Below are 14,330 nucleotides of genomic sequence, written 5' to 3' on the forward strand. Positions count from 1 at the left end.
TAATTAAGAGACTGGAAATATATTTATTCTAGCATATTATAAAGGACCAAGAATTACCGAACAATTTATTAGAATCATTTCATTATCGTGTGTAGATTTTTTTTTCATGTGTAGATTTTTATAAAAAAAAAAAGTTCACAAAGAACTGCCACATTTAAAATTAAAAAAAAAAAAAAATAGGAACTTTTTATGAGCGTGAAACGAAGAAACTCACTAGCAGTGAGCAGGAAGGTAAAGACAATCAAATAAAAGCTTTATCGGTTTTATAGTCAGGAATACCAAACATCAAATTTCACATTAAAGTATCAGTTTTTAAAATATCTGTTTTGCTTCCATGGTTTCTTACAACCCCTGACCTTTCCAAACTTAAGAACATTTAGAATGTGCTAGTTAAGTCCTTCAAGTCATCTAGCTGCATGGGAAAAATAAAAACATGATTTTTTACATTTTTGAACTTTAAAATTCTTTTCACATTTTCAAAATAAATTTCAATGACAGAATGAAACAAGCTGAATCCTAACTTCTTACAGGGTAATTACTGATCAATTCACGAACTGTCACCAAGAGATCATCCACATACCTTGTAAGAGATGGCTTTCATCTAAATGTTTCACAATCAAGGCTTGAAATTCCTTACTGACCTTCTGATTATCGGTAAGGGAAAGCCGAAGACTGTTTACATCCTATAAAATCAAAGATCGTTACATTTTAAGAAGTGTTTTAAAATTCCAGTGGTATATTAATGAGTTTAATCAGAGAGGCTACAGTGGCTTCAACTAGCCATTTTTGGCGCCAGACCATTCCAACTGCAGTTGGACTCACACAATCACAGGTGGAAGGCAGACTGAAGCGAAGTCACTCCACGCCAGGAATCTGAGAAATACTAAGCGGCTCAAGGCACACTAGGACACATGACATCACCCTGGTTATAGAAAAAGCATAAGCAAACACACTAAGCTGCCAGTCCAAGTAAAAACACTGCATATCCCCAACACTGGGGGTGAGGAAACCACACATCCAAATAGAAGGGGCAAAACACAGAGATAAAACACACAAAAGACAGAACACTATCAATTCATTTCCACTGTTATTATTAACTCATATCACACAGATTCACTTTATTTAGCTACAATTCCAAATGCATTCTTTTACAAAAGGTAAGGATGGTGAGGAGACAAACACAGAATCCGAAGGATTAGCCTAAGGTTTCACACTAAACCAGTTTTGAAATATCCAAATTCTTGGCAGCAGCTTCATTCCTGGCACTGTTCCACAGTCTTCTGGTTTTGCGTGCACACCCAGTTATGACAAACGTACACAGAAACTGTCAATAGGAACAACCGGCCAAGTCCAAATGCTAACAAGGCAAAGCAAAAACAGTGCTTAACACAGAAGCCCTTGCAATATAAGGCCTGCATACTTTCCTACCACTGGAAAATGTATACATAAGGCCAAGGCTGGTTCTTCTCCCAGCAAACAAATAAAAATGTATTCTTCTACAGTTTTCATCTCAAGAAACAAAAACTTAGAAAACAAGGCCCAGAAGTAAAGTCTATACTTCTCAAAAAAGCAGAATTTCCACACCATCCCTATATGGCTCTTGGTCCTTAGAAGCAATATATTCTTCTACCATATGCAGGTAACTTGCATCTGAAACCATCTTCCTCTGTTTCATCTACTTCAAACGTAAAATCAAGTCCACATCATAGTCATTTTCCCTGACTTCTACACTACGCAAAAGAAAAATGCAAATAGATCGTGCCATGGACTTTCCAAAATAGGCCAGCTATCCTGTGACCTTCGACCCCAAACTGCCTTTCAGCAAATAACAGGTTTCACAGTACCACACACCACAGAAGAGTCTCAGGTCTGAAGTCACACACAACTGGGTGAGACAGATTAGTAAGTTTCATAAATGGTGATGAATGGAAATACAAAAGCAAAATTATTCTGCATGCATTCCATTCAGCATTTTCACAACAAAGAATCACATACAAGCAAGATCCAGGATCCTAAAGGTTGTTGGAAAGAATATATAGGTACACTGATTCTCATTCTTTACAGTACTGGCAGTCTATCAGGTTGGCAAAAATACTGAATACGGAATGAATCATTACCATTGAGAGGAACAGAGGAATCCTGTGAGATTCTAGTCACATTCTCATCAATAGATCAATATAAAAAAAATATTTTTTAAATGTGGATTTCTGTTAAGAGACACCTTAATTAATACTGAAATGCTGATTCGTTAATCTTGAACTCATGGCCAAAAGCACTAGAATTCATGGCCAAAGAATGTTTACCTAACGCATGTATTTCTTACCCACTACTGCCTTCTTGTACTTACACAGACCAGACAGCTCTTTAACATTAGGCCTACTGGGATTTAAAACAGTAAAGTCACCAAACACACACAGGTAACACTAGAAAAGGGGCAAAGAAGGATACCTGCTTATAGTCCGTGAACTGAAACAAGAAAATAGAGACCAGCACCTTATTTGACCTCAAACAGGGACATGCACGGGGCAATTACAAGTACTGCTGCTCTGTGTGTAACTACAAAGACCATGAGCCATCAGAAGTAATGATTTAGAGATTATAAACACATGTGAGCAAGTAGATCAATTCACATGGGCTTCATGAATAAGAAGGACTACGTGTGTGTATGTACTCATACACAACTATGAACGATAATTTTGAACAACTACGTGCACATCCCCTAGTTGTTTCCACACATACCTCATCAACTATAGTGCCTCTGTCCTTTCAGCTCTGAATATTATTACCTCAAAGTCTAACACTGAGAGATGCTATCCAAGAACTCTTCATGGGTGGACTCTTTTCTCTATCAGGTATTTGAATGAGGGCAATCAACATCAGTACCTTGCTTCTCATGTTAAAAAAAAATCTGTGCATCTATTTTTATGGCTTTAACACTGTTCCTATGTCTTACCTGTATAGGCTTCAAAAGGTCTTTGGAAAGAAATATGCTTTGTTGCTCTCCTAGGAAGCGAATGGAAGTTACACATCCCAAACCAGCTTTGTCCAACAGAGATTTGTACATCTAAAACAAAAGAACATGTTTTGGCATCATAACTGCTACCAGTACTATTCTGAAAATAGGAGCTGGCAATTTTCCACATACAAAGTGATAAGCCATTAAGTATTTTATTTACTGTTAAGGATCTCGTAACTAAGCCACAAGATCATGTAGTTCTTATTTGAACCCAATACATATTTGGGAGTCATTAACATATGGGCCTACAGATCCACGGTTAACCAAGAAATATATGAAAAAAAAAAGTATGCATGCACATTCTGGGAGGCAAGGCTACATTTTTAGAAATTTCTAAATAGCTGGAAAGAAAATACAAAAGGCAAGCTACAACTTCAATCATAATCCCATACCATTCAAGTATCTAGCAGTTCTTCCCACTGTGGGCAAACTTTTAGCTTTGCTAGCTCTATGTCACCCTCCAATGTGGTCAGCGCTCAAAGGGGTCCCCAGCTTTCCTACCCATCTGTACACATACAGCGCTTCCCTTTCCAGCCTCAGTCTACAGCCCGCACATCCTCAACAGTCCTCTCCAGTCACAGGAATCACTCCTTTCCACCAACTGCTTGCTGGATTACTACGTCTGTGTGACCGCTCATTTCCGACCCCTCACCCAGACATTCCCAGAGTTGACTCCAACCCATTTTCCAGTGAAGAAAGGAAGGCCTTTGAGACCCAAGGGCTTGGGAGCGGATCACAAGGCTGACAGAGGATGCTGAGTGCACTTCTCTTTTTGCTTCAGTACTGGGGACTGAACCCAATGCCTCATGCAATTCAGGCAACTGGGCATTGAGGCTCTTCTACCCTGTCACAGACATGGACCAAAACAGACAAAACCCTCTCTTCTCATAGTTAAGTCAGCTTTACTCACTATTGCAGGCCACTGAGTAATTCGTTCAGCAATTGCAGGTGACTGTCGCTCAGCCAAAACCAAATGATGCTCTACTAGAAATGCTCTCCTCTGAAGGTTGTAGACTTCCATCCATCTTCTCTTCCTCCAAGATTCCCCATCAAACTCCACACACACCTAGGCAAAGTGGGAAAAATTAACAAAAGTAAACATTACCAACACTGTTGAATTATACCCTTATTATCCTACCTAAATCTTTAGACATACTGTCCCCTCCCAATTCCCTTTATGGCTCGCAATCAAGTAACTACAAGGCGTACAGGGGTCATCCGTCTTCTATTTCTTTGCAACAGAACACAGGTTCTACCACATCTTCCCTAGAATGACTCATCTTTCTGCCCTGTACTCAGAACAACCTAAAATCCGACTCTGCCTTTAGCACCAGTTTTCTTATCTAAAAGAACCAGGCTTGGATCCTAGCTGTGCTGATGTTTCCATGACTTTCTATGCCTAAAATAAAACATATGATTAAAAGAAAACCAAGCCAGGCATGGTGGTGCCTGCCTGTAATCCAAGCACTCAGGAGGCTGAGGCAGGAGGATCACCATGAGTTCAAGGCCAGCCTGGGATACTTATTAAGATCATTTCATAAATAAATAAACAAATTAAATTACACTGCAGGTTAAGGACCTTTGCTTAAATCCAAGTCCTCTGAAACTTGTTTTACTAACTTCAAAGTGAAAGCAGTAACATCAACCTCCCTAATAAGTAAGAGTTTTTAAAAATAATGCATGCAAGGTATCTGGTAAGACAAGTATCTGGAGGTCTTAACTGTAAGACCTCCAAAGTAATTTAAATCTTATTAGCATATCATTTCATCAGCTGGAATGAAGAGGGTTTTCAACATTATTATATATTTATTCAGCATGTAAGAAAAAAAGAAAGTGAAGGCTTAAGCAGTTTGCCAAAGCTCAAGCAACATCACAAGCACTAGCAGAGGCTGGGAGGCCGGGCATGGTAGCGCACACCTGTAATCCCAGCACTCAGGAGGCTGAGCCCTGAGTTCAAGACCAGCCTGGTTCAAGGCCAGGCTGAACTAAACAGCAAGATCCTGTCTACAAAAAAAGAAAACAAAACAAATCCCGTGTTAGCAGATCACTATCTAAAATTCAACATGACTCGGCCCAAAATTTGGATAGGGTTGCTATCCATAACTCAATCTGTCAGTGCTTTTGAGAAAAAAAGTTTAGCTCCTAAGAAAGTGGCACTTGTGGAAACTCCATAAAAACTGGTTTAAAAGATAACTGCAAAAATGTACACACCATAACCTGAAAGTTGTATGCTTCTCTCAAAACTCTTCCAAAGGTTCCCTATTAACACCATGTACGCCTGTCTAGGGTGGGGAGTGTAACTCTGTGGTACAGTGCTTGCTTACCAGGGGTCGAGCCCTGGATTCCACCCCAGCACTGGACACACACACAGCCAGGTGACCTGGAGTCTGAGATTCTATATTTAAGAGCAACCTTCCCAAATAGCCTGCAGACATGTCTATTAAAAGATGTCTTTTAAGCTGAAGTGCTTGACCATGCTATGCAAGTTGATACACTCTATCAACTAGTTTCATGGGTCCTTCCTGCCACCTCCCTGGGCCTACAAAGCAACGTTATTTACTATGTCTCACACTAAAGGCCAAGAAAAAGCCAACTGATTGTGATTTTTTGCTTTGTAAATTTCAAATCTGCTATTCTTTTAATAGGGTATTTTATAAGTGTGTACTTTATTAGCCTACCAACTATCTGGACTAGATTTGGATATTTCAAACTAATTACTTCTAACTAATTTTACTTCAACAGGAAATTTCTTCTGGATTTAACGTTATAATTAATCAAGCTAATCTCGGGGCCGGGGAGATGGCTCAGTGGAATAAGCCCTTCCCTGGCAAGCGCAAGGGCCTGAGTTTGATCCCCAGTTCTGCCAAAAAAATAAAAATAAATAAATCAAGCTAATCTCTCAACTTCACAATCCTAGCACAAATTCATCTCACCTGCGTATGATTATAAAACTCATCAGAATGCTAAAGAAAATGTTTCCAAGCTTAAAAGTAGAAAAACATAGAAAATAATGGTATTTTTAGTTAAGAAATTTTAAATTATACACCAGCTGTACAACGCAGAATACAGTACAACTTCACTGCTCTTCAGACTAGACGTGGTCAAGGCACCCAACCTGACGCTAACAGGAAATGATAGAGAGATGGCAAAGACTTGCTAGATCCATGCAGATGGGCCATGGAGAGCAGAAGACTTAAGGAAAAGGAAGAGCAGAAAAAGATAAAGACTTACTTAGGCATGCTAGGGAGGGAGGGCACTCCCAGTATACCTAACAAGGTGAACGAAACCAGTTGGGAAGGAACTTGCTTCATACTCTAGTAAAAAGTAGGATTAAAATAAGATTGAAGCGGTACTTCTAATCACATTTAATTAAGCTCTGTGGATATTCTAGGCATAGAAAATGCCTCTGCTCTATATGTACATTATTTTTAAAATGATTTTGTGATTTCTTCATCCATTCATGCCAATATTTGGCGCACATTACATGCCAAGAAATGTTCTCAGTATTAGGGATACAGAAGCTGTCAAAATAAGAGTGCTCTGATCTAATTCTCCCTGAATATTAAAGCCCAGTATTTAGGGTCTGGATATAAACTCAGACAACTTAATAAAACTTCTTTAAACCTCAGTTCCTGACACTAAGAAGCAAGTTTTAACAGGATATTTGTGAGGATTAAGGTACTTGCCACATAAGAACCATTTGATCACTTATCTACAGTTACAATATCTTCAACTTAACTTCACTGCAATCAAAAAGATACATTGACTTTTTATCATCTAAGTGGCTATTACAAAGTCTTTTCCTAGGTGAAACAAAATTAACAAGCCTCTGTTCCTTGGTATTATTCTCAATTAAGCAAGCCAGCCAGAGATAGGTAATAAGGGAAGAATAGTTGCATAACACCTGAGTTTTATTATTCATACTCATCTCAGCCTTCAATCCCAGACCTTTGAAAATCTCAATGACACCAACTGAGCCCAGATGTAAGCATGGTCTTAAGTTTTTCTGTCTGCATCTCACCAAGCACAACTGATTTATTTTTGTTAAATACAACATGTTCCCTAAACTGGGGCCAGTAAGTTTATCTACTGCTCAACTAAGGAATGTAGTGGTAAATCCTGGTTAGGAAAGAGATTTGTGTGTCACATTAAGAGATGGACCAACAAATCTGCAGGGAAACCCAACACAACCAAAATTGTTCTTGCAGTTCCAGTTGTCTCCAAGTTAGGCATTTAGTGCAGTGGAGAAAACATGGCCAAATCCAGATTCAAGTTCTCCCTCCATAGTAGCTAGTCAGGAAGGTCCTCGGAAAACTACTTGCTCATTCTGAAAAGTGAAGGTATCACTTCCTCCTCAGGTTTGGGGTGGCAGGGAAGTGGGGATCAAAAAGAAAACATGTTACAGACCTCTTAAATTGCTACCTAAACTAACAAGTCTTCCATTGCTGGCAGGGAAACAAAGAGCCTCTTATCATTTGCTGAAGAGCTAAAGTTTACAAAAATCTGTTATTTCCTTTCATACGTGATTAAACAAATGTACTACAGAAAATTTTACTTGACAGATGAAATAAACTATGACTATGATCTGATACACAAAGCTCATCTTACACAGTTATTAAGGGAAAGGAAATAGTTTGGCCATCTCTGCACAATACACTGTCTACACATGAAAACCTGATGTGGTGCAAGAATGAATGGATTGGCAAGAAAAAACCCACCAGACTTCTCCTGGTACTTTGGCTATGCTAATTCCCAAGTATGGGACCTCAGGCAAGAATACCTCATCATCTCTAGGCGGGGTACTTTCACAAACAAAATAAGAAAGGACAGCCAATATTAGAACCTACCCCAAAGCACGGGATAGATAAGATCAAGGCTGTCAAGTGATGGGCTCCCTGTTAGAAGGTGGTTGGTTAAGTGTTAGGTGCTCACACCTCCTTTCCAACACGAAGAGGAGGCACACAGTGGAAACTCTAAAACTGTACAGCATATCCTCTCCCCACTGTCACTCTGCAAGTGTTCTGATGAAGTGTTTCCGAAAGCAGCATATGTTACACTGCCAACACTAAATCTTGTAGCATTTATCTATGCATAGTTTTAAGAAAAAGCAAAGATGATTGGTGACCAAGCAAGATCCTGAACACAGGCATTACTTGGGGAAACAGTTTCTGCTCTGACAAGCTTCCTTCAAGTTATCACCACTTTGGAGTCTTTGTTAGGGACCTTTTTTCAGTTATTTTTGCACAAAGAAGTCTTTGTTGGCCCAATGGTTTCCTCGCTGGTTGTTCCCAGACAATTTTTTCACACCCATACTTCTATTTGAACAATTAGGATTCATCCCTTTTTGAAAAGATATAGCTGGAAAGGATTCCGACTGTCATTCTGATTTTGAAAATCACTGGCCGCACTTGTTCCCACTTCTCTCCCTCTCCCAATCACCCAAGTAAAACATCTCCAAGCCGATCCTCCACCCTACCATATAAGGGGCGGCTCCACCCCATCCGTCCTTATATGGTCATATTCCACACCCACTTACACTCCTCGTAGACAACTAAGAACCCATGCCTGCCCGCCCTGACCCACCATAGACCCAAACAGAGCTAAGCTCCTCCCTCTGTGCTCATTCATTTTTAACAATTCTTAAGTTTTTTTGCCTTTTTTTTTTTTAAAGTTGGATGAAGAAATGGATAACCTCTAAAACCATCTGAAAGCACTTTTAAGCCCCAGCTCTACATTCTTAACGAGGCCAAATGTCACCCATTCGCCCAGGCCAGAACCCACAACAATGCTCCTCCCTTCAGAGAAATAAACACAGTCCTACGGGGCACAGTGCCGGCATTAATGAAGCGTGTCTCAACAACCTGGGGCCCATTATTAAACACGGGCAGCCAAGAACTCTAGGCCAAACCCACCTCGGATCTACACAACCATTTCAAAGACTTTCAAGGTCTAGTTTTCTGCACCTTCAGATCAGATGCCAACTTTCGTAGGACGCCCATTTGCAGAAAAGAGAGGGAAGGGGCCGACAGTCGCGTTACCAAGGTAACTGCGACCTGTCCGGCCGCCGCGTCTAGGTTCAGCTCGGCCGGGGTGCGGCTGTTACCTTCAGATCTTTCTTCGTCACGTCGGTGTGCGAGACGGCGCGAATGGTCCCGGAGAGCCAGGGCCACTCGGCGACACGCTCCACGTCCCAGCTGTCGCCGCCGCCGTCGGCCGCGGACAGACTGAGGAACCGCTTCCCCACCAATACCGGCCAACTTTCTCCGAGCGTGAGCACCATGGTTTCCACGCCGGCAGGAAGGGCTCCTCCCTGGAAGGAGCACAAAAACAAAACGCGATGGGGGCGGCCGGCGGGAGCGGGCCGGAGCCCCGCGGACGCCGCACCCGGAGCTGCGCCCGCGCCTCCCGCCCCCTCCCTCCCCCACCGCAGCCACGGCCCGCGCGCCGCGTGACCCTCGCTCCTCCAAGTTTCGCGTACCCCAAACCCCACGCCTCAACGCAGAGGGAGTGGAGGGCGCGAGTGGGTTTTCGGTTCAAGTGGATTCTCAACTGTTCGTCCCTCCGCCCGGAAAAGAAAGGGCGCTCCCTACACGGAGGCCCTGTCCCAGGCGGCGGGTACCGCCCCGGGCAGTCCGCGGGGAGGGTGGGCGAGCCCTCGATTCCACACCCGCCCCGCCCGAGCCCCGAGTCCCGAGTCCCGATCCCCGCTCGCTGGGCTCCGAACCCCGGGGCCCCTCGTCCCCGCCTACGCCTAGGCGCGGGGGCGACGGGATCGGCGCCTTCGCCTTTCTTCCTCTTCTCCCCGCAGCCGAGGCCGTGACGCTCTTACCCCGCCTCCCGCCTCCCTGAGTCACCGGCGGCAGCCGCCGTTCTCAGCTGCCTAGCCGACTCTATCTCTGACTTGGTTCAAGAGCTCTCACAAGACACGCACTGCCTCCCGGGCCCGCCCCCTCGGAGCCGCTTCCGCCGCTCATTGGCTGAATCGCGGGAGGTGGGCGAGGTTCGTGGGAAAATTCCTCAACGCTATTGGCCGAGCTGTTAAGGGTGGGGCGAGAGAAAAAAACAATTCCTTGGCTACCTCCTCCCTTTCCCCTCCCCCTTCGACTCCCGGGCGACCCCCATTAGGTTAGAGTACACAGCGCGTAAGCGAGAGATCCTTCCGCTAGCGGCCCATTCTTTCCATTCGTTGCCCCACGGTATGCAAAAAAGTCCCACGAAATCGGTTATCAACTTTGAGGGCCGGAAGGAAACTGCCCTGGCGCATAGCTAATACTGAATGGGGAGACCCAGGACTTCAAGTGCCTATTGGATTACTCTTCAAGTGCGTAGGCTGTCGACCGAAGATGGGCCTTCCACTCGGCGGAAGAATCTCACAGGAAAAGGGTGAGGGAGGTGCATTGTCGGCGGGGGAGGGAAGGAAAGAGGACGTGCGGTTTCAGGCGTACTCAGCTAGAGGGAGGAGCCACAGTGCTCTGGACGCTCGTGCGCAGGCGCCTCGCTGAGCCGACGCTGGAACTTGGGCTGCTGGGTGAAATGGCCGCGGGAGGCGCAGGCGCACGTGGTACTAATCGTGCAGCCTCAAGTCCGCCATTTTGAAGGATAAATGAAGAAAGGCGTGGAGTTACAGGGAAAATGCTCCTCAAATCTAGAGCAGAAGAGGCCATTCAGTACAAGGTGGAATGTAACTTTTTTTAATGCAAGGAGAGAAGATAAAAAGGTGTTCTGAGACAAAGATATTGAAGAGTTGGTGAAGGCCCTGATGAAGCAAGAGGTAGAAAGAGGTGACTGTGAAGGACAAAGGAGATGAAAGTTGATTGTGTGCGTTGGACCAAAAATTTTTTGGCTGAATGAAGAAGAAATGGAATGAAGGAGTTGAAGTTATTTATATAAATAAAGGCTGATGCTTGTCATAAAACTGTTTAAATCCTTAGATTGGTGAGTGAAGAATTCATACTTAAAATTTTACGAGGGTGAAAATAAGAAAAGTCAGTAGTTCCAAAATGTGTTGATTATGAATACAAATGATTAAGGGTTTTCATGTTAATATATGTCCCAAATATTGTGACCTTAAATTTTTAACGGTAGCATTGACTCAAATTGGGTTTATAATTTACAGGCCATTAAAAAGGTGGAGACAGTACAACAAAGAGAACCTACCCAATTAGACAAATGGCAGAAATGGAAACAAGAAAAACAAAAGAAACTAAAAGTATGGTACAATAAAATGAGGAAAGTCTAAAATTCAGTATTTACAATAAATATAAATGGATTAATTTCAATAATACATTTTATGACAGTTTGGATTAAGAACAAAATCCAGTTGGACATTTACCACAAGCAGTCTCCTACAATGTGGAAATCTCGGACTAAAAATTTTAATTGTAATCAGAGGAAAGCAACTGCCAGTGTTAATATATAGTTACATGTTGCTTAACAATAGGCCTATGTTCTGAGAAATAAATTGTTAGGTGATAAAATGATTTTTAAAATTTTAAAGTGTTTTTATACAATGTAGAATGGCTACAATGTCATTAGATGATACAACCTTATGGGACCACTGTCATACACTTGGCCTGCCATTGACCAAAATTAACATTATTTGATGTGTGATTGTAATTGAGAAAGCATCAAAAGAGAAATCATAGTAATAAATGATGGAGGCTACAAATGTAATGTTTACTTATTTTCACTCTCGTAAAATTGGAAGTATGAATTCTTCACTCATTAATCTTGTTATGGGATTGAAAATATAGCCTAATCTAATACTGTAAGAACTACAAGGGGCTGGGAAGCTAGCTCAGTGGAATAAGGTCCTGAGTTTGATCCTTGGTACTGCCAAAAGAAACAAAAAAATTATATGAGAAAATTTTAACCACTTGTAGTCAAAGGAGGTATATACATTGCAGATACATGTACCTCAGGTAGTTTTTTTGTTTTTTGTTTTTTTGGTTTTTTTTAGCAAGGGTGTAGAGGACTTAAATTACACAATTAAAAACAAGTGCTAAGGGACAAGTAACACCAATCTTCAAAGAATATATTCTGTTTTCTATGCATTACTCTATTACTTAGAAAACACAGACAGGGCCGGCCAGATAGCTCAGCAGATTAAAGTGCCTGATTAGGGAGACACAGGGACTGGGATTTGATCCCAGGCCTGCTGTTCTGGCCCTGCCCCCAGGGCACACTGAGACAGGGGTTGAGACTGGGCGTGGTAGTCCACACTTGTAATCCCAGCATTTGGGAGGTCGATAACAGGAGGATCATGACGAGTGTGATCTGTGTAGTGAGAAAGGCATGGAGTTACAGGGAAATGTACTAAAGTATGTTTAAAAAAAAAAAGGAAAAAATATCTGGTATGTTTGATGAAACTTACAAAGCCCTATTACTACGAATCCAAACCGGACAGTGCAAGAGAGGAAAACTACAGTTCAGTTATATTTATGGACCTATTTTTTTTTCCCATAAAACATAAGCAAATTGAATCACACAGTATAGACATGATTAGGTAGGCATATCAGGCCAGGGATTTAGCTCAGTGACACAGTGCCTGTCTGGCAAGTGCAAGGTCCTGAATTCAATTCCTGGTACTCTCCCCCATCCCCCCCAAAAAATAGGGTTATCAGATTAATACAAAGTTACTTCAAGATTAGGAAACTAGGGGCCAAGGAGATGGCTCAGTGGAATAAGCACTTCCCTGGCAAGTGCAAGGGCCTGAGTTCAATTTCCAGTTCTGCCATAAAAAAAAAAGATTAGAAAACTAGCTGGGTATGGTGGTACACACTTCTAATCCCAGCAATCAGGAGGCTGAGGCAGGAGGATCATCATGAATTTGAGGTCACTTAAGGAAACATAGTGAGTTCAAGGCCAGCTGGACTACAAAGCATGACCCTGTCTCAAAAAAAGAGAAACTACTACAACCTACCACAATTGCTAAAAGAAACATTATGTTCATGCACTCAAACTGAACACTTAATCATGATTTGAAAAGTATTTCTAAACTATCTAGAAAACCTAGAAAATTAAACTATACACATTTAATAACCATTCATGAGCTTTAGAAAAACTTTAAACTTCTTAGAATCTTAAGAATACAAGATACCATCCTAAAATACAGTAACACACATAGAAGAGATCTATGAGGTTACTCATTTCAGTGTTGTTTGAGGATTTGAAAAATGGAAATAATGTAAATGTACTTTTATTGGTAAATGAAATGTGATACATATGTAGGAGCATTTGAAAAATATCTTGATGTACGCATATAGATTACCAAAACACATTGTGAGTATAAAAGAGATTTTCATTTGATATTATTTAATAATATGCATATATATATATATATATATATATACTATGAAATAGATATACTAAAACTTATAATCATGATGTACTAAGGGGTAAGTACTAGAACTAGTGGCATTTGTCACAGATGACTAGCATTATTTGTAGATCCCTGTTTTGTTTTTTGTGTTTTTGAGACAGAGTCTTGCTATGCAATTCAGACTGGCCTTCAGCTCACTTCGTACATACGCTAGGCTGGTCTCAAACTTTCAAAGATCCTCCTGTTTCTGCCTTCCAAATGCTGGGATTACAGATGTATGCCACCATGCCTGGCTAATCCTTGTTTTTTGTATTTAGAATTTTGACATGTTTATGACATACATATTTTGATATAAGTAAAATTTTAACATTTCTGGTATGCAACATGTACAGTATATATTTTGTTAGATGAAGGCTTGCTAAAATATATCTAACATATACATTATTTCATATATCATTTTTGTGGTGGGAGAACTTAAAATGCATTCTTAGAAGTTTTCAAATATACAATATACTCTTATCTTTAGTCTCAAAGATATACATAGATTTTTGAACTTTCCTTCTAGCTGAAATCTTGTGTCCATTGAGTAACAGATCTCCAAACTCCCACCTCTCTGATTCTCTCATTCTATAAGATGAATGTGTTCACACATTATTTTTGTAATTTAATGTTAAGATTCTATTAATGGAATCTACTACATTAATGGGTTAAGGAGAACACACACATTTATCTCAATGGATATACAAAGACCATTTGCTAAAGCTTTAATTCCAATTATTATTTAAAAAAGAAAAACTGTTCCCAAACTACAAACAGAAAAAAGTTTCTTAACTTGATAAAGATTATCAACCAGAGCTGGGCATTGTGGTGCATGCCTGTCATCCATGCACTTGTGAGGCTGAGGCAGGATTGTTTTGAGTTCAAGGACAGCCTGGGCTACAAAATGAGTTCAAAGCCAGCTTAAACCGCATTAAAAAAAAAAAAAAAAAAAAA

At 41.2% G+C, this 14,330-nt stretch overlaps 1 protein-coding gene across 4 annotated transcripts in view; it reads right to left on the bottom strand.

Annotated features, from left to right (window-relative positions):
• Kdm3a (lysine demethylase 3A) overlaps positions 1-9,967 on the bottom strand; it is a 45,319-nt gene extending 35,352 nt beyond the window's left edge. For 2 of the 4 annotated variants that reach the window (XM_023702925.1, XM_023702922.1), the window contains exons 1-5: positions 9,802-9,915; positions 9,120-9,326; positions 3,927-4,082; positions 2,954-3,064; positions 581-683 (exon numbers count right to left, since the gene is read on the bottom strand). In XM_023702925.1, the coding sequence (XP_023558693.1) occupies positions 581-683; positions 2,954-3,064; positions 3,927-4,082; positions 9,120-9,296 (547 nt within the window). In that variant the 5' untranslated portion in view covers positions 9,297-9,326; positions 9,802-9,915. Of the gene's footprint in view, positions 1-580; positions 684-2,953; positions 3,065-3,926; positions 4,083-9,119; positions 9,327-9,765 lie in introns of all 4 variants that reach the window. The other 2 variants (XM_023702923.1, XM_023702924.1) reach the window with 2 other exon arrangements.
• Between the last annotated feature and the right edge of the window lie 4,363 nt (positions 9,968-14,330).

This window comes from Octodon degus, unplaced genomic scaffold, assembly GCF_000260255.1.
Source record: "Octodon degus isolate 3935 unplaced genomic scaffold, OctDeg1.0 scaffold00162, whole genome shotgun sequence".
NCBI lineage: Eukaryota > Metazoa > Chordata > Mammalia > Rodentia > Octodontidae > Octodon > Octodon degus.